The sequence below is a fragment of the Ovis aries genome, chromosome 2, assembly GCF_016772045.2.
Source record: "Ovis aries strain OAR_USU_Benz2616 breed Rambouillet chromosome 2, ARS-UI_Ramb_v3.0, whole genome shotgun sequence".
Taxonomy (NCBI): Eukaryota; Metazoa; Chordata; class Mammalia; order Artiodactyla; family Bovidae; genus Ovis; species Ovis aries.
Genome location: NC_056055.1, coordinates 59,493,749 through 59,518,496, shown reverse-complemented (window position 1 = coordinate 59,518,496; position 24,748 = coordinate 59,493,749). Strand labels below are relative to the sequence as shown.

General features: G+C 38.6%; 1 protein-coding gene across 4 annotated transcripts in view; it reads left to right on the top strand.

Moving 5' to 3' along the window:
* Positions 1–24,748, top strand: part of VPS13A (vacuolar protein sorting 13 homolog A) — a 270,963-nt gene that overhangs the window by 143,672 nt on the left and 102,543 nt on the right. For all 4 annotated transcript variants that reach the window (XM_027964486.2, XM_027964487.3, XM_027964488.3 and 1 more), the window contains exons 34-39: positions 6,702–6,849; positions 12,595–12,742; positions 16,801–16,928; positions 17,205–17,374; positions 17,905–18,122; positions 18,924–19,156. In XM_027964486.2, coding sequence (XP_027820287.2) covers positions 6,702–6,849; positions 12,595–12,742; positions 16,801–16,928; positions 17,205–17,374; positions 17,905–18,122; positions 18,924–19,156 — 1,045 coding nt within the window. The remainder of the gene's footprint in view (positions 1–6,701; positions 6,850–12,594; positions 12,743–16,800; positions 16,929–17,204; positions 17,375–17,904; positions 18,123–18,923; positions 19,157–24,748) is intronic.

Genomic DNA, 24,748 nt, shown 5'->3' with positions numbered 1-24,748 from the left:
CATATCTGAGGTTATTGAGATTTCTCCCGGCAATCTTGTTTCCAACTTGTGCTTCCTTCAGCTGAGCATTTCTCACGATACACTCTGCATATAAGTTAAATAAGCAGGGTGACAATATACAGCCTTGACGTGCTCCTTTTCCTATTTAGAACCAGTCTGTGGTTCCCTGTCCAGTTCTAACTGTTGCTTCTTGACCTGCATACAGGTTTCTCAAGAGGCAGGTTAGGTGGTCTGGTATTCCCATCTCTTTCAGAATTTTCCACAGTTTATTGTGATCCACAGAGTCAAAGGCTTTGGCATAGTCAATAAAGCAGAAATAGATGTTTTTCTGGAACTCTCTTGCATTTTCGATTATCCAGCGGATGTTGGCAATTTGATGTCTGGTTGCTCTGCCTTTTCTAAAACCAGCTTGAACATCTGGAAGTTCACGGTTCACATATTGCTGTAACCTGGCTTGGAGAATTTTGAGCATTACCTTACTAGCGTGTGATGTGAGTGCAATTGTGCGGTAGTTTGAGCATTCTTTGGCATTGCCTTTCTTTGGGATTGGAATGAAAACTGACCTTTTCCAAAGTTTGGGTAGTACTGGTAAGAAAAAGTTTTTCCAGATGAAGCAATCTTTTCACCCAGCAGTTAATATTTCTTGAAATTAGTCAAGAAGAAGAAATTTACTCAGAGATGTACAAAGATAATGATCCAAGTATTATTATTTATTATAGTGAAGAATTAGAAACAGTATATTTTTTAACAATATAAGATTGACTTAATGACTTATGATATAGTTATATATTTTAATATCACCTCTTAAAACTGTATTAAAAATTTAATATCCTCTTAGAGCTTTTAGATTCCTCTACTTAGTACCATCAAAGGAGATTGCAAGCATGCATAAATGATAAGTAAAACGTTACCCTATGAAACTGTTAGTTGCTCAATTGTGTCTGACTCTTTGTGACCCATTGAACTGTACACTTCCAGACCTCTCTGTCCATTGAATTCTGCAGGCAAGAATACTAGAGTGGGTAGCCATTCTGTTCTCCAGGGCATCTTTTGAACCTGGATCTCCTGCATTGCAGGCAGACTCTTTACCACCTGACCCACCAGGGGAGCTACTAGGAATTCCAGGAGATCCTTGGTGACTCTAACATCTCTCCAATTGTATAAGTGATAATCTAAGTTCTGCAGTTATAATTTCATTCCCCAGTAGAGAATTTGGGATTTGCTACCAGTTCAGTCACTCAGTCGTGTCTGACTCTGCAACCCCATAGACTGGAGCATGTCAGGCCTCCCTGTCTGTCACCAACTCCCGGAATTTACTGAAACTCATGTCCATTGAGTCAGTGATGCCATCCAACCATCTAATACTTGGTCGTCCCCTTCTCAACCTGCCTTCCATCTTCCCAGCTTCAGGGTCTTTTCAAATCAGTCAGCTCTTCACATCAGGTTGCCAAAGTATTGGAGTTTCAGCTTCAACATCAGTCTTTCCACTGAGTATTCAGAACTAATTTTCTCAGAACTAATTTTCTTTAGGATGGACTGGTTGGATCTCCTTGAAGTCCAATGGAATCTCAAGAGTTGTCTCCAATGCTACAATTCAAAAGCATCAATTCTTCAGTGCTCAGCTTTCCTTATAGTCCAACTCTCACATCCATACATGGCTACTGGAAAAACCGTAGCCTTGACTAGATGGACTTTGTTGACAAAGTCATGTCTCTGCTTTTTAATATGCTGTCTAGGTTGGCCATAACTTTTCCTTCCAAGGAGTAAGCGTCTTTTAATTTCATGGCTGCAATCACCATCCGCAGTGATTTTGGAGCCCCTCCAAAAAAAGTCTGACACTGTTTCCACTGTTTCCCCATCTATTTGCTATGAAGTGATGGGACCAGATGCCATGATCTTGGTTTTCTGAATGTTGAGGTTTAAGCCAACTTTTTCACTCTCCTCTTTCACTTTAATCAAGAGGCTTTTTAGCTCCTCTTCACTTTCTGCCATAAGGGTGGTGTCATCTGTATATCTGAGGTTATTGAGATTTCTCCTGGCATCTTGATTCCAGCTTGTGCTTCTTCCAGCCCAGCATTTCTCATGATGTACTCTGCATAGAAGTTAAATAAGCAGGGTGACAATATACAGCCTTTACGTACTCCTTTTCCTGTTTGGAACCAGTCGCTTGTTCCATGTCCAGTTCTAACTGTTGCTTTCTGACCTGACCTTGAGAAATACAGATTTTACAAGAGGTAGGGCAGGTGGTCTAGTATTCCCATCTCTTTAATAATTTTCCAGACAGTTTGTGGTGGTCTACACAGTCAAAGGCTTTGACATAGTCAGTAAAGTAGAAATAGATATTTTTCTGGAACTCTCTTGCTTTTTCAATAATCCAACGTATGTTGGCAATTTGATCTCTGGTTCCTCTGCTTTTTCTAAAACTGGCTTGAACATCTGGAAGTTTACGGTTTACATATTGCTGAAACCTGGCTTGGAGAATTTTGAGCATTACTTTACTAGCGTGTGAGATGAGTGCAATTGTGCGGTAGTTTGAGCATTCTTTGGCATTGCCTTTCTTTGGGATTGGAATGAAAACTGACCTTTTCCAGTCTATGGCCCCTGCTGAGTTTTCCCAAGTTGCTGGCATCTTGAGTGCAGCACTTTCACAGCATCATCTTTTAAGATTTGAAATAGCTCAACTGGAATTCCATCACCTCCACTAGCTTTGTTCGTAGTGATGCTTCCTAAGGCCCACTTGGCTTCGCATTTCAGGATGTCAGGCTGTAGGTAAGTGATCACACCATCATGATTATCTGGGTCATGAAGATCTTCTTTGTATAGTTCTTCTGTGTATTCTTGCTACCTCTTCTTAATATCTTCTGCTTCTGTTAGGTCCATACCATTTCTGTCCTGTATCGAGCCCATCTTTGCGTGAAATGTTCCCTTGGTATCTCTAATTTTCTTGAAGAGATCTCTAGTCTTTCCCATTCTATTGTTTTCCTCTATTTCTTTACGCTGATCACTGAGGAAGGCTCTCTTATCTCTCCTAGCTATTCTTTGGAACTCTGCATTCAAATGGGTATATCTTTCCTTTTCTCCTTTGCATTTTGTTTCTCTTCTTTTTGCAGCTATTTGTAAGGCCTCTTGAGACAGCCATTTTGCGATTTTGCCTTTTCAGAAAACGAAGATCATGGCATCCAGTCCCATCACTTCATGGGAAATAGATGGGAAACAGTGGAAACAGTGTCAGACTTTATTTTTGGGGGCTCCAAAATCACTGCAGATGGTGATTGCAGCCATGAAATTAAAAGATGCTTACTCCTTGGAAGGAAAGTTATGACTAACCTAGATAGCATATTCAAAAGCAGAGACATTACTTTGCCAACTAAGGTCTGTCTAGTCAAGGCTATGGTTTTTCCTGTGGTCATGTATGGTGAGAGTTGGACTGTGAAGAAGGCTGAGTGCTGAAGAATTGATGCTTTTGAACTGTGGTGTTGGAGAAGACTCTTGAGGGTCTCTTGGACTGCAAGGAGATCCAACCAGTCCATTCTGAAGATCAACCCTGGGATTCTTTGGAAGCAATGATGCTAAAGCTGAAACTCCAGTACTTTGGCCACCTCATGTGAAGAATTGACTCATTGGAAAAGTCTCTGATGCAGGAGGAGAAGGGGACGACAGAGGATGAGATGGTGGGATGACATCGCTGACTCGATGGACGTGAGTCTGAGTGAACTCCAGGAGTTGGTGATGGACAGGGAGGCCTGGTGTGCTGCGATTTATGGGGTCGCAAAGAATTGGACACGACTGAGAGACTGAACTGAACTGAATTTATTTCTTTTTCTTGGGGATGGTCTTGATCCCTGCCTCCTGTACAATGTCACAAACCTCTGTCCATAGTTCTTCAGGCACTCTTATCAGGTCTAATCCCTTGAATCTGTTTGTGACTTCCACTGTATAATGATAAGGGTTTTGATTTAGGTCAAAGCTGACTGGTTTAGTGGTTTTCCCCACTTTTTTAAATTTAAGTCTGAATTTGGAAATAAGGAGTTCATGATCGGAGCCATAGTCAGCTCCCGGTCTTGTTTTTGCTGACTATATAGAGCTTCTCCATCTTTGGCTGCAAAGAATATAATCAATCTGATTTCAGTGTTGGCCATCTGGTGATGTCCATGTGTAGAGTGTTTTCTTGTGTTATTTGAAGAGGGTGTTTGCTATGACCAGTGCGTTCTCTTGGCAGAACTCTATTAGCCTTTGCCCTGCTTCATTCCGTACTCCAAGGACAAATTTGCCTGTTACTCCAGGTGTTTATTGACTTCCTACTTTTGCATTCTAGTCCTCTATAATGAAAAGGATATCTTTTTTGGTTGTTAGTTCTAGAAGATTGTAGGTCTTTTTAAAAACCATTCAGTTTCAGCTTCTTTAGCATTGTTGGTCGGGCATAGAGTTGGATTACGTTGATATTGAATGGTTTACTTTGGAAAGAACAGAGATTATTCTGTCATTTTTGATATTTCATCCAGGTACTACATTTTGGACTCTTGTTTTCTGACACTACTCCATTTTTTCTATGGAATTCTTGCCCGCTGTAGTAGATACAATGGTCATCTGAGTTAAATTCACCCATTCCAGTCTGTTTAAGTTGTCTGATTCCTAAAATATCAATCCTCACGCTTGCTGTCTCCAGTTTGACCACTTCCGGTATGCCTTGCAAATTTCACGGACCTAACGTTCCAGGTTCCTATATAGTATTACTCTTTATAGCATCGGACTTTGCTGCTATCACCAGTCACATCCACAACTGTGTGCTGTTTTTGCTTTAGCTCCTTTTCTTCATTCTTTCTAGAGTTAGTTCTCCACTGATCTCCAGTAGCATATTGGGCACCTACCAACCTGGGGAGATCACGTTTCAGTATCCTATCTTCCTGCCTTTTCATACTGTTCATGGGGTTCTCAAGGCAAGAGTACTGAAGTGGTTTGCCATTCCCTTCTCCAGTGGACCACATTTTGTCAGAACTCTCCACCATGTTCTGTCCATCTTGGGTGGCCCTACACAGCACAGCTCATTTGGTTAGACGGGCTGTGGTCCATGTAATCAGATTGGTTAGTTTTCTGTGATTGTGGTTTTCAGTCTGTCTGCCCTCTGATGGAGAAGATTAAGAGGCTTATGGAAGCTTCCTGATGGGAGAGACTGACTGAGGGGGAACCTGGGTCTTGTTCTGATGGGCGGGGCCATGCTCGGTAAATCTTTAATCCAATTTTCTGCTGATGGGTGGAGCTGTGTTCCCTCCTTGTTATTTATCTGGACCCAAACTATGGTGGAGGTAATGAAGATAATGGTCACCTCCTCCGGAAGATCCTGTGCATGTACTGCTATACTCATTGCCCGCAACCCTGAAGCAGGCCACCACCGATCCACGCCTCTGCTGGAGACTCCTGGGCACTCCAGGCAAGTCTGGGTCAGTCTTGTGGGGGTCACTGCTCATTTCTCCTGAGTCCTGGTGCACACAAGGTTCTGTTTTTGCCCTCCAAGAGTCTATTTCCCAGTCCTGTGCAAGTTCTGGCAGCTTTATGGTGGGGTCAATGGTGACCTCCTCTAAGAGGGCTTAGTACCCAGGTCTGCTGCACCCAGAGCCCCAGTCTGTGGCAGTCCACTGCAGACCCGTACCTCCATAGGAGACGCTCAAACACGGTTCTGACTCAGTTTCTGTGGGGACCCTGGGTCCTGGTGTGCACAAGGTTTGTTTGAGCCCTCTGAGCGTCTCTGGTGGGAATGGGGTTTGATTCTAAACATCAGTTCGCCTCTCCTCCTGTTTTTTGGGGGCTTCTCCTTCGCCCTTGGGCGTGGGGTATCTCCTCACAGCCGCTCCAGTGCCACACAGCTACCACTCCAGCGCCTGCCATCTTGCTGGGGTTTCTCTGACCTTGGATGTGGGGTATCTCCTCATGGCCACTCGAGCAAAGTGTAGCCGCAGCTCCTGACCTTGGACGTGCGGTATCTCCTCACCACCGCTCCAGTGCCATGCAGCCACCATTCCAGCGCCATGTGATTGCTACCAATTAAAGTGTGGATGTTTTATTTAGGAGGACCACTTTGAGGTTGTCATTTGAAGGTATATTGGGAGGCTGCTTTGGTCTCATGTCAGTTGAAAGGCATTTGGTAACCAACTAGTCTTTTCATAATTCCTGAGCATCAGTCCTACCCTTACATGGAGTTGGAAAGGCAAATGTGGTTCACCTTAATATAAAATTGTACATATTCAATTATATTTGATCTGCAAAAATAGAAGTTTCATATTTGCAAACTAGGTTCTTATCAAGTAAGGGGATATGTAGTAGTAATCTGACATGTGTAAATCTGTGAATTTAAATGTTTTCATATTAAGGTCTTGTATAATGTATTTTATGTTTTATGTAGAGAAAATTCACATTTTAAGAGTTTTATGTCCAACATGTGTATTTTTGGAACTTTTTAATATACTATAAAAATCTTATTTAAAAGTTTTATTTTTTTCTTCAACACAGAGAACTTCAGCTCAGAGAAAAGTCACCTAGGTTTCTAGGGAGGTAGAATGTCTTTCATCTTGCATGGAAAGACTATTTGATTCTATTTTCCTCTGCACACACACAAAATTATTGATTTCTATTATTTATATATAAATGATTAATTTTTTCTGATACTGTATGAAATTTATTCAAAACAATTTTATTTTTACTCATAGGACTCAATATATTAATGATGCATATCAGGAAGTACTGGATCTACTATTGCCATTAAATCTTGAGGTGATGGTTGAGCGAAATTTATCATGGGAGTGGTTCCAGGAAGTTCCTTGTTTCAATGTAAATGCTCAGCTAAAGCCCATGGAGGTAACTTTTGAATACTTATTGATGTATCTTTTGTTGGTTAAAAATTATTGTTTGGGGACATAAGTCATTTTGTATGTACAAGTTATGTAAAAATACCTCGGTCAGAAAAGAGATAGTAGCTCATGTGTATAAACTAGAATGCATTGAATGTTGATCTTTTCTTTTTTCTTTTTTTGTAAAAAGATTTTTTTTCATTAAAAAAATTATTTATTTTTTAACTGATGGATAATTACGTTACAGAATTTTATTGTTTTCTGTCAAAACTCAACATGAATCACCCATAGGTATACATATATGCCCTCCCTTTTGAACTTCCCTCCTAATTCCCTTCGAATCCCATCCCTCTAGGTTGATACAGAGCCCCTGTTTGAGTTTCCTGAGCTATACAACAGATTCCTATTGGCTTCTCTATTTTACATATGGTAATGTAAGATCCATGTTACTCTTCCCATATATCTCACCTTCTTCTCTCTCCCCATGTCCATGAGTCTATTTTCTATGTCTGTTTCTGCATTCAGTTCAGTTCAGTTGCTCATTCATGTCCAACTCTTTGTGACCCCATGAACTGCAGCACACCACGCCTCCCTGTCTATCACCAACTCCTGTAGCATACCCAAACTCATGTCCATTGAGTTGGTGATTATAATCCAACCATCTCATCCTCTGTGGTCCCCGTTTCCTCCTGCCCCCAATCTTTCCCAGCATCAGGGTGTTTTCCAATGAGTTAGCTCTTCGCATCAGGTGGCCAGAGTATTGGAGTTTCAGCTTCAACATCAGTCCTTCCAGTGAACACCCAGGACTGATCTCCTTTAGGACGGACTGGTTGGATCTCCTTGCAGTCCAAGAGACTCTCAAGAGTCTTCTCCAACATCACAGTTCAAAAGCATCAATCCTATTGCGCTCAGCTTTCTTTATAGTACACCTCTCACATCCATACATGACCACTGGAAAAACCATAGCTTTGACTGCTGCTACGTCACTTCAGTTGTGTCCGACTCTGTGTGACCCCATAGATGGCAGCCCACCAGGCTCCCCATCCCTGGGATTCTCCAGGCAAGAACACTGGAGTGGGTTGCCATTTCCTTCTCCAATGCATGAAAGGGAAAATTGAAAGTGAAGTCGCTCAGTCATGTCTGACTCTTGGCGACCCCATGGACTGCAGCCTACCAGGCTCCTCCATCTGTGGGATTTTCCAGGCAAGCGTATTGGAGTGGGTGGCCGTTGCCTTCTGTAGCCTTGACTAGACCACTGGAAAAACCATAGCCTTGACTAGACGGACCTTTGTTGGCAAAGTAATGTCTCTGCTTTTGAGTATGCTGTCTAGGTTGGTCATAACTTTCCTTCCAAGGAGTAAGCGTCTTTTAATTTCATGGCTGTACTCACCATCCGCAGTGATTTTGGAGCCCAGAAAAACAAAGTCAGCCACAGTTTCCCCATCTATTTCCCGTGAAGTGTTGGGACCAGATGCCCTGATCTTGGTTTTCTAAATGTTGAGCTTTAAGCCAACTTTTTCACTCTCCTCTCTCACTTTCATCAAGAGGCTCTTTAGTTCTTCGCTTTCTGCCATAAGGGTGGTGTCATCTGTATACCTGTGCTTATTGATATTTCTCTCGGGAATCTTGATTCCAGCCTGTGCTTCCTCCAGCCAAGCATTTCTCACAATGCGCTCTGCATATAAGTTAAATAAGCAGGGTGATAATATATAGCCTTGATGTACTCCTTTTCCTATCTGGAACCAGTCTGTTGTTCCATGTCCAGTTCTAACCGTTGCTTCCTGACCTGCATACAGGTTTCTCAAGAGGCAGGTCAGGTGGTCTGGTCTTCCTGTCTCTTTCAGAATTTTCCACAATTTACTGTGATCCACAGAGTCAAAGGCTTTGGCATAGTCAATAAAGGAGAAATAGATGTTTTCTGGAACTCTCTTGATTTTTTGATGATCCAGCGGATGTTGGTAATTTGTTCTCTGGTCCCTCTGCCTTTTCTAAAACCAGCTTGCACCACGGTTCACATATTGCTGAAGCCTGGCTTGGAGAATTTTGAGCATTGCTTTACTAGCGTGTGAGATGAGTACAATTGTGTGGTAGTTTGAGCATTCTTTGGCATTGCCTTTGTTTGGGATTGGAATGAAAATTGACCTTTTCCAGTCCTGTGGCCTCTGCTGAGTTTTCCAAATTTGCTGGCATATTGAGTGCAGCACTTTCACGGCATCATCTTTTAGAATTTGAAATAGCTCAATTGGAATTCCATCACCTCCACTAGCTTTGTTCGTAGTGATGCTTCCTACGGCCCACTTGACTTCACATTCCAGGATGTCTGGCTCTAGGTAAGTGATTACACCATCGTGATTGTCTGGGTTGTGAAGATCTTTTTTGTACAGTTCTTCTGTGTATTCTTGCCGCCTCTTCTTAATATCTTCTGCTTCTGTCAGGTCCATACCGTTTCTGTCCTTTATCAAGCCCATCTTTGCATGAAATGTTCCCTTGACATCTCTAATTTTCTTGAAGAGATCTCTAGTCTTTCCCATTCTGTTTTCCTCCATTTCTTTTCATTGATCACTAAGAGAGGCTTTCTTATCTCTCCTTGCTATTCTTTGGAACTCTGCATTTAGATGGGTATATCTTTCCTTTTCTCCTTTGCTTCTTGCTTCTCTTCTTTTCACAGCTATTTGTAAGGCCTCTTCAGACAGCCATTTTGCTTTTTTGCATTTCTTTTTCTTGGGGATGGTCTTGATCCCTGTCTCCTGTACAATGTCACGAACCTCCGTCCATAGTTTATCAGGCACACTGTCTCTCAGATCTAGTTCCTTACATTTCTCACTTCCACTGTATAATCATAAGGGATTTGATTTAGTTCATACCTGAATGGTCTAGTGGTTTTCCCACTTTCTTCAATTTAAGTCTGAATTTGGCAATAAGGAGTTCATGATCTGAGCCACATTCAGTTCCCCGTCTTGTTTTTGCTGACTGTATAGAGCTTCTTCATCTTTGGCTACAAAGAATATAATGAATCTGATTTCAGTGTTGGCCATCTGGTGATGTCCATGTGTAGAGTCTTCTCTTGTGTTGTTGGAAGAGGGTGTTTGCTATGACCAGTGCATTCTCTTGGCAAAACTCTGTTAGCCTTTGCCCTGTTTCATTCTGTACTCCAAGGCCAAATTTGCCTGTTACTCCAGGTGTTTCTTGACTTCCTACTTTTGCATCCAGTCCCCTATAATGAAAAGGACATCTTTTTAATATGTTCATTCTAGAAGGTCTTGTAGGTCTTCATAGAACTGTTCAACTTTGCTTCTTCAGCGTTCCTGGTTGGAGCATCGACCTGGATTACCATGATATTGAATGGTTTGCCTTGGAAAATAAATTGTTAAATATCGTTTTTCTACATTCCGTAAAAGTGTGTTAGAATATGATATTTATCTTTCTCTTTCTGACTGACTTCACTCTGTATAATAGGTTCTAGGTTCATCCACCTCATTAGAACTGACTCAAGTGTGTTCTTTTCTATGGCTGAGTAATATTCTATTGTGTATATGTACCACAACTTCTTTATCCGTTCATCTGTCGATGGACATCTAGGTTGTCCATGTTCTAGCTATTGTGGAATACATGTGTCTTTTTCAATTTTGGTTTCCTCGGGGTATGTGCCTAGGAGTGGGATTTCTCGGTCATATGGTGATTTTATTCCTAGTTTTTTAAAGGAATCTCTATACTGTCTTCCCTAGTGACTGTATTCATTTACAGTGCAAGAGTGTTCCCTTTTCTCCAAACCCTCTCCAGCAGTTATTGTTTGTAGATTTTTGATGATGGCTCTCTGACCCGTGTGAGGTGATACCTCATTGTAGTTTTTATTTTTATTTCTCTAATAATGTGTGATGTTCAGCATCTTTTCATGTGTTAGTTAGCCGTCTGTATGTCTTCCTTAGGGAAAAGTCTGTTTAGGTCTTTCTGCCACTTTTTGATTGGGTTATTTGTTTTTCTAGCATTGAGTTGTATGAGCTGCTTGCATAATCCTTTGTCAGTTTCATTTGCTTTTATTTTCTCCCATTCTGAGGGTTATTTTTTACTTTGCTTATAGTTTCCTTTGCTGTGTAAAAGCTTTTAAGTTTAATCAGGTCCCACTTGTTTACATTTGTTTTTATTTCCATTACTCTAGTGGGTGGATTGGAGAAGGCAATGGCAACCCACTCCAGTACTCTTGCCTGGAAAATCCCATGGACGAAGGAGCCTGGTAGGCTGCAGTCCATGGGGTCGCTAAGAGTCGGCACGACTGAGCGACTTTACTTTCACTTTTCACTTTAATGCATTGGAGAAGGAAATGGCAGCCCACTCCAGTGTTCTTGCCTGGAGAATCCCAGGGATGGGGGAGCCTGGTGGGCTGCCGTCTATGGGGTCGCACAGAGCGGACACGACTGAAGCGACGCAGCAGCAGCAGCAGCAGCAGCAGTGGGTGGATCATAGAGGATCTTGCTTTGATTTATGTCATTGAGTGTTCTGTCTATATTTTGCTCTAAGAGTTTTATAATTTCTGGTCTTAGGTTTAGGTCTTTAATCCATTTTGAGTTTATCTTTGTGTGTGGAGTTAGGAAGCGTTCTAATTTCATTTTTTTACATGTAGCTGTCCAGTTTTTCCAGCACCATTTATTGAAGAGTCTGTCTTTGCCCCCTTTTATATTCTTTCCTCCTTTGTCAAAAATAAGATACCCATAGGTGCATGGGTTTATTTCTGGGCTTTCTATCTTGTTCCATTGGTCTATATTTCTGTTTTTGTGCCAGTAACATACTATCTTTATGACGATATCTTTCACTTATGGTTTTCTCAGGGTGTATGCCCAGTAGTGGGATTGTTGGGTTATGAGATAGTTCTGTTCCTAGTTTTTTAAGGAATCTCCATACTGTTCTCCATAGTGGCTGTATCAATTTACATTCCCACCAGCAGTGCAAGAGGATTCCCTTTTCTCCACACCCTGTCAAACACTTATTGTTGGTAGATTTTTTTGATGAGGACTATTCTGACCAGTGTTAAGTGATATCTCATTGCAGTTTTGACTTGCATATCTCTAATAAATGAGTGACGTTGATAATCATAATCTGTATGATTATTAGCCATTTGAATGTCTTCTATGGAGAAATGTCTGTTTAGTTCATCTACCCATTTTTTGATTGGGTTTTTTGTTTTCCTGATGTTGACCTGTGTGAGCTGCTTGTATATTCTGGAGATTAATCCTTTGTCAGTTTTGTTTGCTATTATTTTCTCCCATTTTGAGGGTTATCTTTTAATCTTGATGATTGTTTCCTTTGCTGTGCAAAAGACTTTAAGTTTATTTAAGTCCCATTTGTTTATTTTTGTTTATTTCCATTACTGTAGGAGGTGGGACAAAGAATCTTGCTGTTATGTATGCTGAAGTGTGTACTGCCTGTGTTTTCGTCTAAGAGCTTTATAGTTTCTGGGCTTATGTTTAAGTCTTTAATCCATTTTGAATTCATTTTTGTGTATGGTGTTAAACGAAGTGTTCTGGATTTATTATTTTATTTATTATTTATTATTTATTATTTAATTTAGTTCTGTATTTCACAGGGTACTAAAGAATACATGGTCATTTAGAAAATGAAACATTCAGTTAATAGAATTATCTAATGTGTTAAAAGTTGGTTTTGCAGGGGTTTGAAATAAAACAGTTTTTCTTGTATAAAAATTTTTCGCTACATGAAGTAGTAATGTTGAAATGGTCAAATCTTAATTTTTTAACAGTTCATTCTTAGTCAAGAAGATATAACGACCATTTTTAAAACATTATATGGCAACATATGGTATGAAGGTGATAGTGCTTCACATGAAGTAACAAAAGATCAGTCCAGCATTACTAGTGGTGCTACTACTGCTTCACACCATCCAGCAGGTATATCTTAACCTTAAATTAGTCCCCCTCTTCCTTCCTTCTGTCCTTCCTTTCATTCTCCCTAATTGTACGTTTGGGTAAAATAAGATTTATAAACCTTTTCTATCTAGCTAATCTTACTCAAGTAGTTCTGATTTATCTGTTAGTAGTCATTCTGTTGATTTTTTTTCTTTGAATCAAATTTTTTTCTTGTTATCCTAACTCCCCTTAACTTCCTATTTTTCAGTTTTCAAGTTTTCTCCTCATCCTTTCTCTTCTCCCTTGTTCCTAGTGAAGCATATGTTCCAATGGAATATTTCATATTAATATTAGAAGTATCAAAATATTAGCAGTCTCAAAAGAGGATGTTCATTAGTGATGGACTCCAGCAAATATTTAGAGGATACATGGATAAAATAGAGCAGAGGGAATCGTAACTCAGTAGAAGGCTGCATCCAATGTTGGATTTAATTTATTATGTAGAAACCTAACTAGGGTCTAAGTTCAATACCAGCACATAAAGAAATTGGGTTAATTAGAACTACTAGATGATTTTACTTCACTAGAGTAAATTCTCCTCATTCTGGTATTTTGGGGGAACCCCAAGTCTCCCTACCTCAAACTGAAATCTACTAGTTTGCAAGATCCCCACTTGCCAAGGCCTGACATATTGCACAGCTTTTCCAGTCAGAATCCCAGCAAAGAAACAACCTTGAAGTGAAGTGAAGTGAAGTCTCTCAGTCGTGTCCGACTCTTTGCGACCTCATAGACTGCAGCCTGCCAGGCTCCTCTGTCCATGGGATTTTCCAGGCAGTAGTACTGGAGTGGATTGCCATTTCCTTCTCCAGGGGATCTTCCCAAACCAGGGCTCGAACCCAGGTCTCCCACATTGTAGACAGACGCTTTACCATCTGAGCCACCAGGGAAGTCCCAGAAACAACCTTACATTTATTTATAACATTATAGGAATCATCATTCTTACTAGCTGGAATAACCAACCCAGTACTTTATAGTTAAATATTAATGGTCAGATATAAAGAAAATCATAAGAACCCAAGCATAAAAGCAGACAAGATAAACAGAGTAGTGTTTCTCTAATGAGACAAAAATAATTGAAGAAAGAAAAAGAGAGTGAACAGAAAACTAACTAATTCATAAAAACAGAATTCTAAGAGTATAAGAACTGAATGCTACCATCACTACCTTCTGTCTTCCTAAGATAAGAAAGAGTTCTTAAAAGAGAACTCTATAAAACTAAGTAAATATTGAAACAAATTCTTGGATATAAAGAATCTACCCAGCTTCCAGCTGATTGAATACTCTCCATGCAAACACATTTTCGTGAAATGTCAGAACAACAGAAGTAATATTGAAGAATACTAGGCTGCCTGTTAGGGCTTAGGAAAAAAAAGTGAGTGGAATCAGATTCATCATGAATGAAACTGGATGGGATGGGATTGATGGAGGATAAAAGACAGTGGGGTAATATTGGAAAATATATTTTTAAGGAAGATAATTTTGAAGTTAGGATTCCATATATGGTCAGTCATCCAAATGTGAAAACAATTTTTAGATTTCCAGTGACTCTAAGTTTACTTTCTTTATACCCATTCAGGTACAGCTCATTTTATTGCACTTCATTTTTATTGTGTTTCTCAGACATTGCATTTTTTACAAATTTAAGGTTTGTGGCAACCCTGAGCCAAGAAAGTCTATCTGGGTGCCACTTTTCTAACAAAATTAGTTTTTAATTAAGGTATATATATTTTAAAAACATAATGCTATTGCATTATTGTAGACTATAATATAGTATAAACATAACATTTTATATGCACTGGAAAACCAGTTTGTGTGACTTGCTTTGTTGTGGTATTCATTTTATTGTAGTAGTCTGGAACCAAACTTGCAGTGTCTGAGGTATGCTGGTAGTTTGAAAATATATTCTAGCAAAGCAAATAAGGGGAATCCAGGAAAGGGGAAAACATGGGATTCAAATACAGAGAACATTAAAAAGGAATCCCCAAATTATCTGTTACTGGGCTAGAAAGTGCTTGGTTTTCATTTAAAAAGCAATTTAGAATGTTTTAAGAAAAAAAGGACAAATGTCTTAAGAAAAATGACATAAATTCTATGTAACATGTAGAATGAGGTATTAACTCTGCCACATTAAGTAATATGGGAGAGGAAGACATGTTTTCTGTTCCAAAGAAGGGAGAAATATATATAGTACATTCTGTTGCAGAAGTGAAGTAAACTAAGTTTTGCATGATTTTGAGCCATTTTTAGAATGTGTGAAAAGATACTGTTTTTGTTTTTGTTTTTTTTTTCCTTGAGAGATGCATGTGTTGTGTTGCAGCAACAGAGGAAGTAAATGATGCCTAGCAGGTAAAGAATCCACCTGCAATGCAGGAGATGTGGATTTGATCCCTGTGTCTGGAAGATCCCCCAGAGAAGGAAATGGCAACCCACTCCAGTTATTCTTGCCTGGGAAATTCCATGGACAGAGAAAAGCCCGGCAGGCTACAATCCAGAGAGTCAAAAAGAGTTGGATATTACTGAGTGATTGAGCACACATTAGTCTCTTCGTTTAAAATACTGAGATTTTTCAGCCTCAATACTGAGATTTTTCAGTGTAGCAGTCTTGTGTAATTGTGTTGAACTTCTTCCTAAGTATGTTTTTTTATGCTACCGCAAATATTTTTAAAAGTATATTTCTCAGTTATTACTGATACAATTGATATTTGCATAGTAACCCTATATCTTGTTAAAAATGCTAAATTGATTTCTTAATTCTAGTAATTTGTTGGAGACTTCTTAGGGTTTTCTATGTAGTCAGTCATGCTGAGAAAGGCATTTTTACTTTCTACTGTGTAGAAATTATATATAAATAATTTTGTGATAATAAACTCTACAACTTACATGAGATGTAAAAATTTTTGGAAAAAGTCACCAAAACTGACATAGGATGAAATAGAAATAAGATGAGTAGTTCTGCATCTATTAAAAGAGTTGAACTTCAGTGGTGAATTTTGTTAAACATTAAAGTAAGATACCAGTGTTAAACCTTTTGGAAAATAGAGGAGGAGGGAATACTTCCTTAGTCATTTTATAAAGCAAGCATTAGCCTGATACCAAAAATCCAAATAAAAAATAAAAAACAACTTTGAGGAAAGAATATTGCACCTAATATCCCTAATGAACACAGGAATAAAAATTCTTAACAGCATAGCATACTAAATCCAGCAATAAGCATAGAGGATTTGTCATTTGACTTAGACTTATACTGAAATGCAGAGTTCATTTAACCCTCAAAAATCAATTAAGGTAATACCAAATTAAGAGAAAAAGGAGAAAAAATTATATCTCCTGAATAGATGCAGGAAAAGCATTTGATAAGTCACCTATTTGTGATAAAACTAGAAATATCTAAAAGGCATATTTAATGGTGAAGTGGAAAGTTTTCCATCTAAAATAGGAACAGAGCAAGAATGTCCACGATCACATTCCTGTTCAACTAGTAATCACTGACAGAGCAATACAGCCAAGAGAAGGATTACTAGGTCTCAGAATCCATTTAATATGTACCATGTGTATATAATACCTTGCTCCAAAATATGAAATGTAGGAAAGATTGAATTTTGGATCCTTTTGGTTAGTGGAACATTTAAAAAATGTCATCTAAAGCATCTTGTTTGGTTTTAGTTTTTTTGAAGTAAAATTTAAATACAAAACACGTATGCCAGTTACTCTGGTCTGCATTTTACACATGCTATTTTCCTGAATTGCCAAAACAGACCCAGGGGTTAGTTCTTTTATTCTCATTTCACAAAAATTAAACCAAGAGTTTATTAAAAGTAAACCAGGAGTTTATTTTATACTCCCAGATTATTATGTAAAGAATGCTAACCCTGGAGTTAAGTGAGTTCAACATCTGAATTTTTTAATCTTTTTGAATTTTTTGAAAAATATTATGTTATACCCATTTATTTAATAATTACGTTAAATTTACTTTAATTCTATTGTAATGAGTTCTACCATTCCTGATCTTTTTCTTTTATCCACTAACTAATTTTTCCAAGGAACAACTGTAGTGACAGCTGCTGTGGTAGAAGTACATTCACATGCTTCTCAAGTTAAGACAACACTAAATATGAGTTTCAGAACTGATTATCTCACCATGGTACTGTACAGTCCAGGTCCTAAACAGGTAAGCTGAAGAAGAAAAACTATATTTTTGCTGTTTCCTGTGTTTTGTTGTATCTGTTCCTTTGAGAAAAATTGTTGCACTTTTCACGTTAATATTTAACTATTTGCCTTTTAAAATGAGTTTTCTTACATATAGCCTTTGATATGAAAAATGATATTTTAAAGTTAATATATGCCTTTCATTATGAGCTCTTGGAAATAGAGAATGTGGTATTTCATATCTTAAAATATATTTTAAATTTTTGTGTAAAATTTGTATTGATTTCTTTTTTCTCAGACTTCCTTTACAGATATTCGTGATCCTTCTCTGATACTTGCTGAATTTAAGTTGGAGAATATTATAAGCACTTTAAAAGTGTGTACAGATGACTCAACATTTTCTTCCTTCTCATTAAAAAACTGTATTTTAGATGATAAAAGGCCCCATATCAAGAAGGCAACTCCTAGGTAATAGTGTTTTAAATTTTTATTGAGCAATGGTTGGTATATTTTATAGAACTTGCTCTCAAAATTGCATTTTCTGCATGTATCCTGAAATCTTCAAAGCTTTAATGCAATTGATTCCATAGTTCTCAGTCAGCATTTTAAATGCCCTGTTTATGTGCTATTTTTGCTGAATGGTTGAATAGAAAACAAGAGTTAAATAGAAATAATCAGTGTAATTAAATTGGTTTTAAATTAATCTCTATTACCTGAATCATTAATCCATACAATCGTAATGGGTAATATATGAAAATTTGTGGAAAAAATATGCTGAGATTTCAAAATTCTGATAATTTCTTAAGGATATACTTCCTATATTATGAAACAGTTGTGCTCCTGAAGTCTGTAAATTTATTATTTCTCTTATCTTACTAAGGGAAATGACTTCAAAACATTGGCTTGCTGTCGGTGAAAGCAATGAGAGACCTTTGAGTTTTATTGGTATATTTGATTATGTGCAGGACACTCACAGGAATTGTGATTGTGTTTTTCAGAATGATAGGACTGACGGTTGGGTTTGACAAAAAGGACATGATGGATGTAAGGTATAGGACAATCCGAGATGGTTGGGTGGCTGATATAGTCCTTCAAGAAATGTATATTTGTGCAAGTGTGGAATTTCTGCTGACAGTTGCAAATGTCTTTCTTGAGGCCTACACTACAGGCACTGCTGTAGAAACCAATGTTCAAACATGGTCTGCTAAAGAAGAAGGTTAGTTACTGGCTAAAATATTCCATATCTGTTACTGAAGTGCTATAATAACACTTAGCTTGATTATCCTTCTAGATGATGAGGTTAAGTGGATCAGTAAGTTAGAAATCTTTATTTTTCAGAGGTAAGAGGAAAATTTAAATGTGTTTTCTGATAAGATAGTTTCTGTATTTTTCAAGGCACAAGTAGATACTGGGTTCAACAATTATGAGACCAATGTTAAAATAAGTAATTATACTTCTTTGAAGACAATAATTTGAAAGATTTTCTTGGAAGGAGACAATAATGATACAATGACTCCTTTTCATAATTAAAGATAGTATTTTAACTTAAACTTGTCTTTTATTTATATGCTTATTTTTGCTTTCTGGCCAGGCCACTCAAGCAGGGATTGAACTCAGGCTCCCTGCAGGGAAAGTGTAGAGTCTTACCTACTGGACCCCACAGAGAAGTCCCTAAAGTTCTTTTATTCTTGCTACATTTATAATTTTCTGTTATCTTTTATATATTTCATTCCTTGTAGTGTAGTAGAAAGAGTGTCAAGCTAAGAGTTAGAAACTAGGTTTATTTTTAGCTCTGCCATTAAATAGTAGAGATTCCCCCTCACATTTTAAAATATTCTAATGGCTATGAGTTCTTTAAATCTTACAGTAGGAGAATTGCAGTAAATTCTTTTGGGATCTAAGTATTTTTATTTTGCTTTTTACTTCAAATGGAGATATCATTTTCCTATAAATAATTTTTCATAATATAAAAAAGATTTACAGCTATTTTAAGACATTGTCTGTGTTTTTATTTTAGTACCTAAACAGCAATCAGAAAAGTGGGAAATGAATATCACTATTAAAAATCCTGAAATTGTGTTTGTCGCTGATATGACAAGAAATGATGCTCCTGCCTTAGTCATTACAACACAGTGTGAAATATATTGGCTAGGTGACTTTGAAAATGATACAATGACTGCTGCCATTAAAGATCTCCAAGTGAGAGCATGCCCATTTCTTCCAGTCAAGAGAAAAGGAAAAATCACTACTGTGAGTTTTCTATTTATTTGTCAGCGTAATTGTAAACTGTTTTATATTTAGTGTGTATCACTTTAGGAAAGTAGCTACATACTCTCCAACCTTATTCTATAAAATACTTTTCTTTCGTCTTGGAGAGCCTAATTTAGATTATTATTGCACCAGCTTTTAAACTCTCTTTTCATTTTTTCCATCTGTTCCTCATTGTTGCGTGTATTTATGGGAACAGTCACACTGAGAAGTTGATTTTATCTAAATACTTCTCAGTGAAGACTTTACTCTGACTTTCTTTCCATGTCAATTCCACACTGCTTTTAGGCGGTTAAGACTTTGTACCAATTGTTTGTTGTGTTGTTTCAGTTTATTTTCATTTTTTCTCCTATCTAGACTTAGTTTTCTGAGATGTGCTACTTGCTTTTCTCCCTATGGCTTATTTGAACCGTCAGTCATGTGCTCTGACATGCTTCCCGTTTGTATTTTATTTTCTAGTATCCTCTTGGCCTTCTTCCTCTTCATAACTGATTAAAATTTGTTTCTTCAAAGATATCTTTTCAAGTTAACTGTCTGACTCCTGGTACTCTTATAAAATAAAACGCTTATGAAAATGTACCACAACTTCTTTATCCTTTTATCTGTCAATGGACATCTAGGTTGCTTCCATGTTCTAGCTATTGTAAATAGTGCTGCAATGAACAGTGGAACGCATGTGTCTTTTTCAGTTTTGGTTTCCTCAGGGTATGTGCGTAGGAGTGGAATTGCTGGGTCATATGGTGATTTTTTTCCTAGTTTTTTAAGGAATCTCCATACTGTCTTCCATAGTGGCTGTATCCATTTACATTCCCACCAACAGTGCAAGAGCATTTGTCTGTTGTAACCTTTTCTTTGTTTTTCTACTTTTGTTCATTTGATTCTTCTCTCTCTTTTTTCCTATTGAGTCTGGCTAATGGTTTATCTTCTCAAAGAACCAGCTTTTCATTTTATTAATCTTTTCTGTTATGTCTTTCATTTCTTTTTCATTTATTTCTTGGACCTTTATTATTTCTTTCCTTCTACTAATTTTGGGTTTTTTTTTGTTCTTCTTTTTCCATTTGTTTTAGGTGTAAAGTTAGGTTGTCTATTTGATATTTTTCTTGTTTCTTGAGGTAGGATTGTATTGCTATAAGCGTCCCTCTTAGGACTGCTTTTGCTGCATCCCATTAGGTTTTAGAGTTGTCATGTTTACATTGTCATTTATTTCTAGAAGTTTTTTGATTTCCCTTTTGATTTCTTCAGTAACCTGTTGGTTATTTAGAAATGTGTTGTTTAATCTCCATGTGTTTGTTTTTCTTACAGTTTTTTCTTGTAATTGATATCTAGTCTCATAGCGTTGCTGTCAGAGAAGATGCTTGACACGGTTTCAGTTTTCTTAAATTAACTGAGATTTGATTTGTGACCCAAGATGTGGTCTGTCCTGGAGAATGTTCCATGTGCACTTGAGAAGGTGTATTCTGCATTTGGATGGAATGTCCTGAAGATATCAGTGAGATCCATCTCATCTAATGTATCATTTAAGACTTGTGTTTCTTTTTAATTTTCAGTTTTGATGATCTGTCCATTGGTGAGAGTGGGGTGTTAAAGTCTCCTATTATTACTGTGTTACTGTCAATTTCTCCTTTTATGTCTGTTAGTGTTTCTCTTATGTACTGAGGTGCTCCTATGTTGGGTGCATAGATATTTACAGTTGTTATGTCTTCCTCTTGGATCAACCCCTTGATCAATCAATGTAGTGTCCTTCCTTATCTCTTGTAATCTTTATTTTAAGGTCTGTTTTGTCTGATATGAGGACTGCTACTTCAGCTTTCTTCTGCTTTCCATGTGCAAGGAGTATATTTTTCCATCCTCTCACTTTCCGTCTATATGTGTCTTTAGGTCTGAAGTGGGTTTCTTATAGACAGCATATATATGTATCTTGTTTTTGTATCCATTCAGCCAATCTTAATTTTTTTTTTTTTTAACTTACTGTGTTTGTGGTCTTTTCCCCGGGTAAAAGGTTGAATTCTTTCTTCCTTTTGGTTTCTGCCCTCCTATGTTTGGTGCAGTGGTTTGTGTAAGCTTCCTGTAGGCTGAGATTTGTGATGAGTTTTTGTTCCTTCCTTTGTTTGCTTTTCCTCTGATGGGCAAGGGTGAGTGAGGTGGTAATCCTGTCTGCTGGTGATTGGGTTTGTATTTTTTTTGTTTGTTGTTTAGATGAGGCATCCTGCACAGGGTGTTACTGATGGTTGGGTGATGCCAGGTGTTGTACTTAAGTGGTTTCCTTTGTGTGAGTTCTCATTATTTGGTACTCCATAGGGTTAGTTCTCTGGTGGTCTAGGGTCTTGGAGTCAGTGTTTCCACTCCAGAGGCTCAGGGCTTGATCCCTGGTCAGGAAGGAAGATTCCACAAGTGGTTTATATGGCATTAAGTAAGATTAAAAACAAATACCCCAAAATGAGAAACCAAAGATGAACGCCAGACAAATGGCAGTTATAAAATCAGGCAAATAATAATTAAAATGATGCAATATACATATACACCCATAAGCAAAGTCAAAACAGTTCAACAAAAATACAGTACAGTGATTGACCTGGTGAACAAAGGAAATAAAAAATTATCTTTACCTGTTAAGAACAAAACTAACTAAAGCATAAACTAGAAAACAAAACTAAGCAAGGTGCCAAGTATGCAATAAAGCAAAGAAAAGAAAACTAACACATATATTGAGAGGAAAGGAAAGAAAGAATAGATATGCAAAGTTAAATACAGGTAGAGGAAGAAGATTTAAATACATTAAAGATTAACTGCAAGGGGAAAAGAACAGTAGGAAAGGCAAACAAATAAATAAATGTAGAGAAAAAAATAATAGGTTTAAAAAATTAAAATTATAAAAAAGAGCAAAGAAAAAAAAAGACATAAAGGAAGGAGAAAGAAAAAAGGAAAACAGAACTGCAAAATCCCAACACAGAGTCAGAGGTTTATAACAACAATAAGAAGTGTGACTGAATATACACATACGCATTACACCCATAAGCAAAATCAAAACAGTCCAACAAAAATAAAGTACAATAGATTGACCCCGTGAACAAAGGAAATCAAGAGTTATATCTACCAGTTAAGAACAAAACTAACTAAAGCAGAAACTGGAAAATGAAACTAAAGGAAGACGCAAGTTGGGGAATAAAGCTATGAAAGTAAAGCTAACAAATGTTTGACAGGAAAGAAAAGAAAGAATAAATATGCAAAGTTAAATACAGGTAGATGGAGAAGACATATACATTAAAGATTATCTGGAAGGGGAAAGGAACAGTATGAAAAGCAAACAAAGGAATAAATGTATAAAAAATAATAGGTTTAAAAAAATAAAATTAAAAAAGAAAATAAAAAGGAAAACTCCCCAGAACTGCAAAAGCTCAATGTAGAGGCAGAGGTTTATAACAACAATAAAAAATGTGTCTGAGGAGAAAAAAAAAATTCAAAAACTTAATTAGATTTCATAGTGCCAAAAAATTGACAACTACAACAGAGGGGCAAAAAAAAAAAAAAGAGAAAAGAATCCAAGGGAATCTACAGGACAAGTCAAACCATAAGAATAATGTTTTTCTTGAGCCACTGCTGTCAGAGTCCTTTCCTTGCTGTAGTTCGCAGTCCACCTCATCTCCCTTTTATGCCCTCCAAAACTGCTGATCTCCGGAACTGCTGTGGGGGCAACTCAGATTCTAATCTGGTCCTACTCCTGTGTGTTCTTCTCTCCAATGTCCACAGCTATCAGAACCAGTGTGTTTCCTTTTGTGGGAGCTCTGAATGTCCTTTTATGTATTCCATAGACAGAGAGTCTGCCTCGTTGATCGTGTGGATTTAATCTGCAGTTTGTATAACTAGTGGGAAGGTTTTGCAGTCTTCTTCCTTAGCCACACTGCCCCTGGGTTTCAATTGTGGTTTTATTTCCATCTCTGCATGTGGGTTGTCCACTGGGGTTTGCTCCTGGGGCTGCCCTGGAGGACTTGGATTTGCCTCTGTGAGGGCCAGATGTGGGGAGTGGTGCAGCTGTTTAGTTTGCAAGAGTTCTGGCAGCACCAGGTACTCAGGGGAGTTGGCAGCTAGAGCAGCAGGAACTACAGTGCTCTAGAAGGGTATGGCAACCAGTATTGGCCAATACGCTCCAGTATTCTTGCCTGGAGAACCCCCCTGACAGAAGCCTGTCAGGCCACAGTCTGCAGGTTCACAATGAGCTGGATACTACTGAAGCAACCCTCTGTGCGTAGATGCAAGACTTTTTTTGCCTGTGGCAACTCTGCCCCAGTGAGAGTTGAGCGAGAAGGTGGTGCAGCTTCTTGGCTTGTGGGGATCCTGGGCAGCACCAAGTGTGCAGGGACATGGACTGCCTCCACCAAAGAAGTTATGGCACTATCAGAGTCTTTTTTCAAGCCTCTTGTAGCTGGCAATTAGAAGGCCTCTTTGGCCAGTTTTTCCCATAGCTCCATCCATTCAGGCACTTAGAGGGCTCCTTTGCCTGGGATCCTTCTCTGTTGTTCAGCGCGTCAGGCACATAGAGGGGCCCCCTTGGCTGGGGTCCTGTCCATAGACCGGCATTTCAGGCACTTAAAGGGGCACCCTGGGTGGGGTCCTACCCTGTAGTGCACTGCATCAGGTGCCAGACTTTTTATCGTTCAGGTGCCAATGCTTGCATGTGGGGAGAGAGAGGCTATAGTGATGGTTCCACCCTCTATGAGTGACTCAGTAGTATCACCTTGCTTCCATGGCTTCCTGGCTTTCCTCTACAGGCATTTTCCTTCACAGTCTCCTCCCTCACATCTCCTAAATCCGTCTCTCCACAGTCAACAGCAGCCCTCACACGGATTGCTCCATAGTATCTAGACTCCAGCTCCCAGCTGCTGCACCTTCCATGGGACCTGTGTCCCTGTCCAGAGTATGTATGGCTGTGGCAAGGACTGTCTGATTCTCATTCCATTTAGGCTGCCACAGATCAGCTGTTTCACTCTCAGCCTTAAATGTTTCTCCTCTGACTCAGACAATTGCCCCGATGTGGGGATTGGACCCCTGCTTCAGTTTGCCCACCTGCCAAGGGGAGGTCCAGTCCTATGAACACTGCTGTTTTTCCCCCTAGTTTCTTTGTCCTACTGAGTTTTGGGTGGTCCTATATTCTTTTTCACTGGTCAGGTACTCCTGTCCCCTCTTACCTGGTGTTCTGCATGCACTACTGTGTCTGAAGGTGTATTCCTGATGTATCCATGGAAAGAGATATACTCCATGTCCACCTACCTCTCCACCCTTTTGTTCCTCCTCCTAGATGATAGCTTTCTTTATTGTGTCTGCATATGACTTCTTTCGGTTTGGCAATATATTAAGTAAGTGTAGTCACACAGTCGTGTCCGACTCTTTGCGACCCCATGGACTATAGCCCACCAGGCTCCTCCGTCCATGGGATTCTCCAGGCAAGAATACTGGAGTGGGTTGCCATTTCCTTCTCCAGGGGATCTTCCTGACCCAGGGATCAAACCTGGGTCTTTTGCATCACAGGCAGATGCTTTATCCTCTGAGCGACCAGGGAAGCCCAGGCAATATATTAAC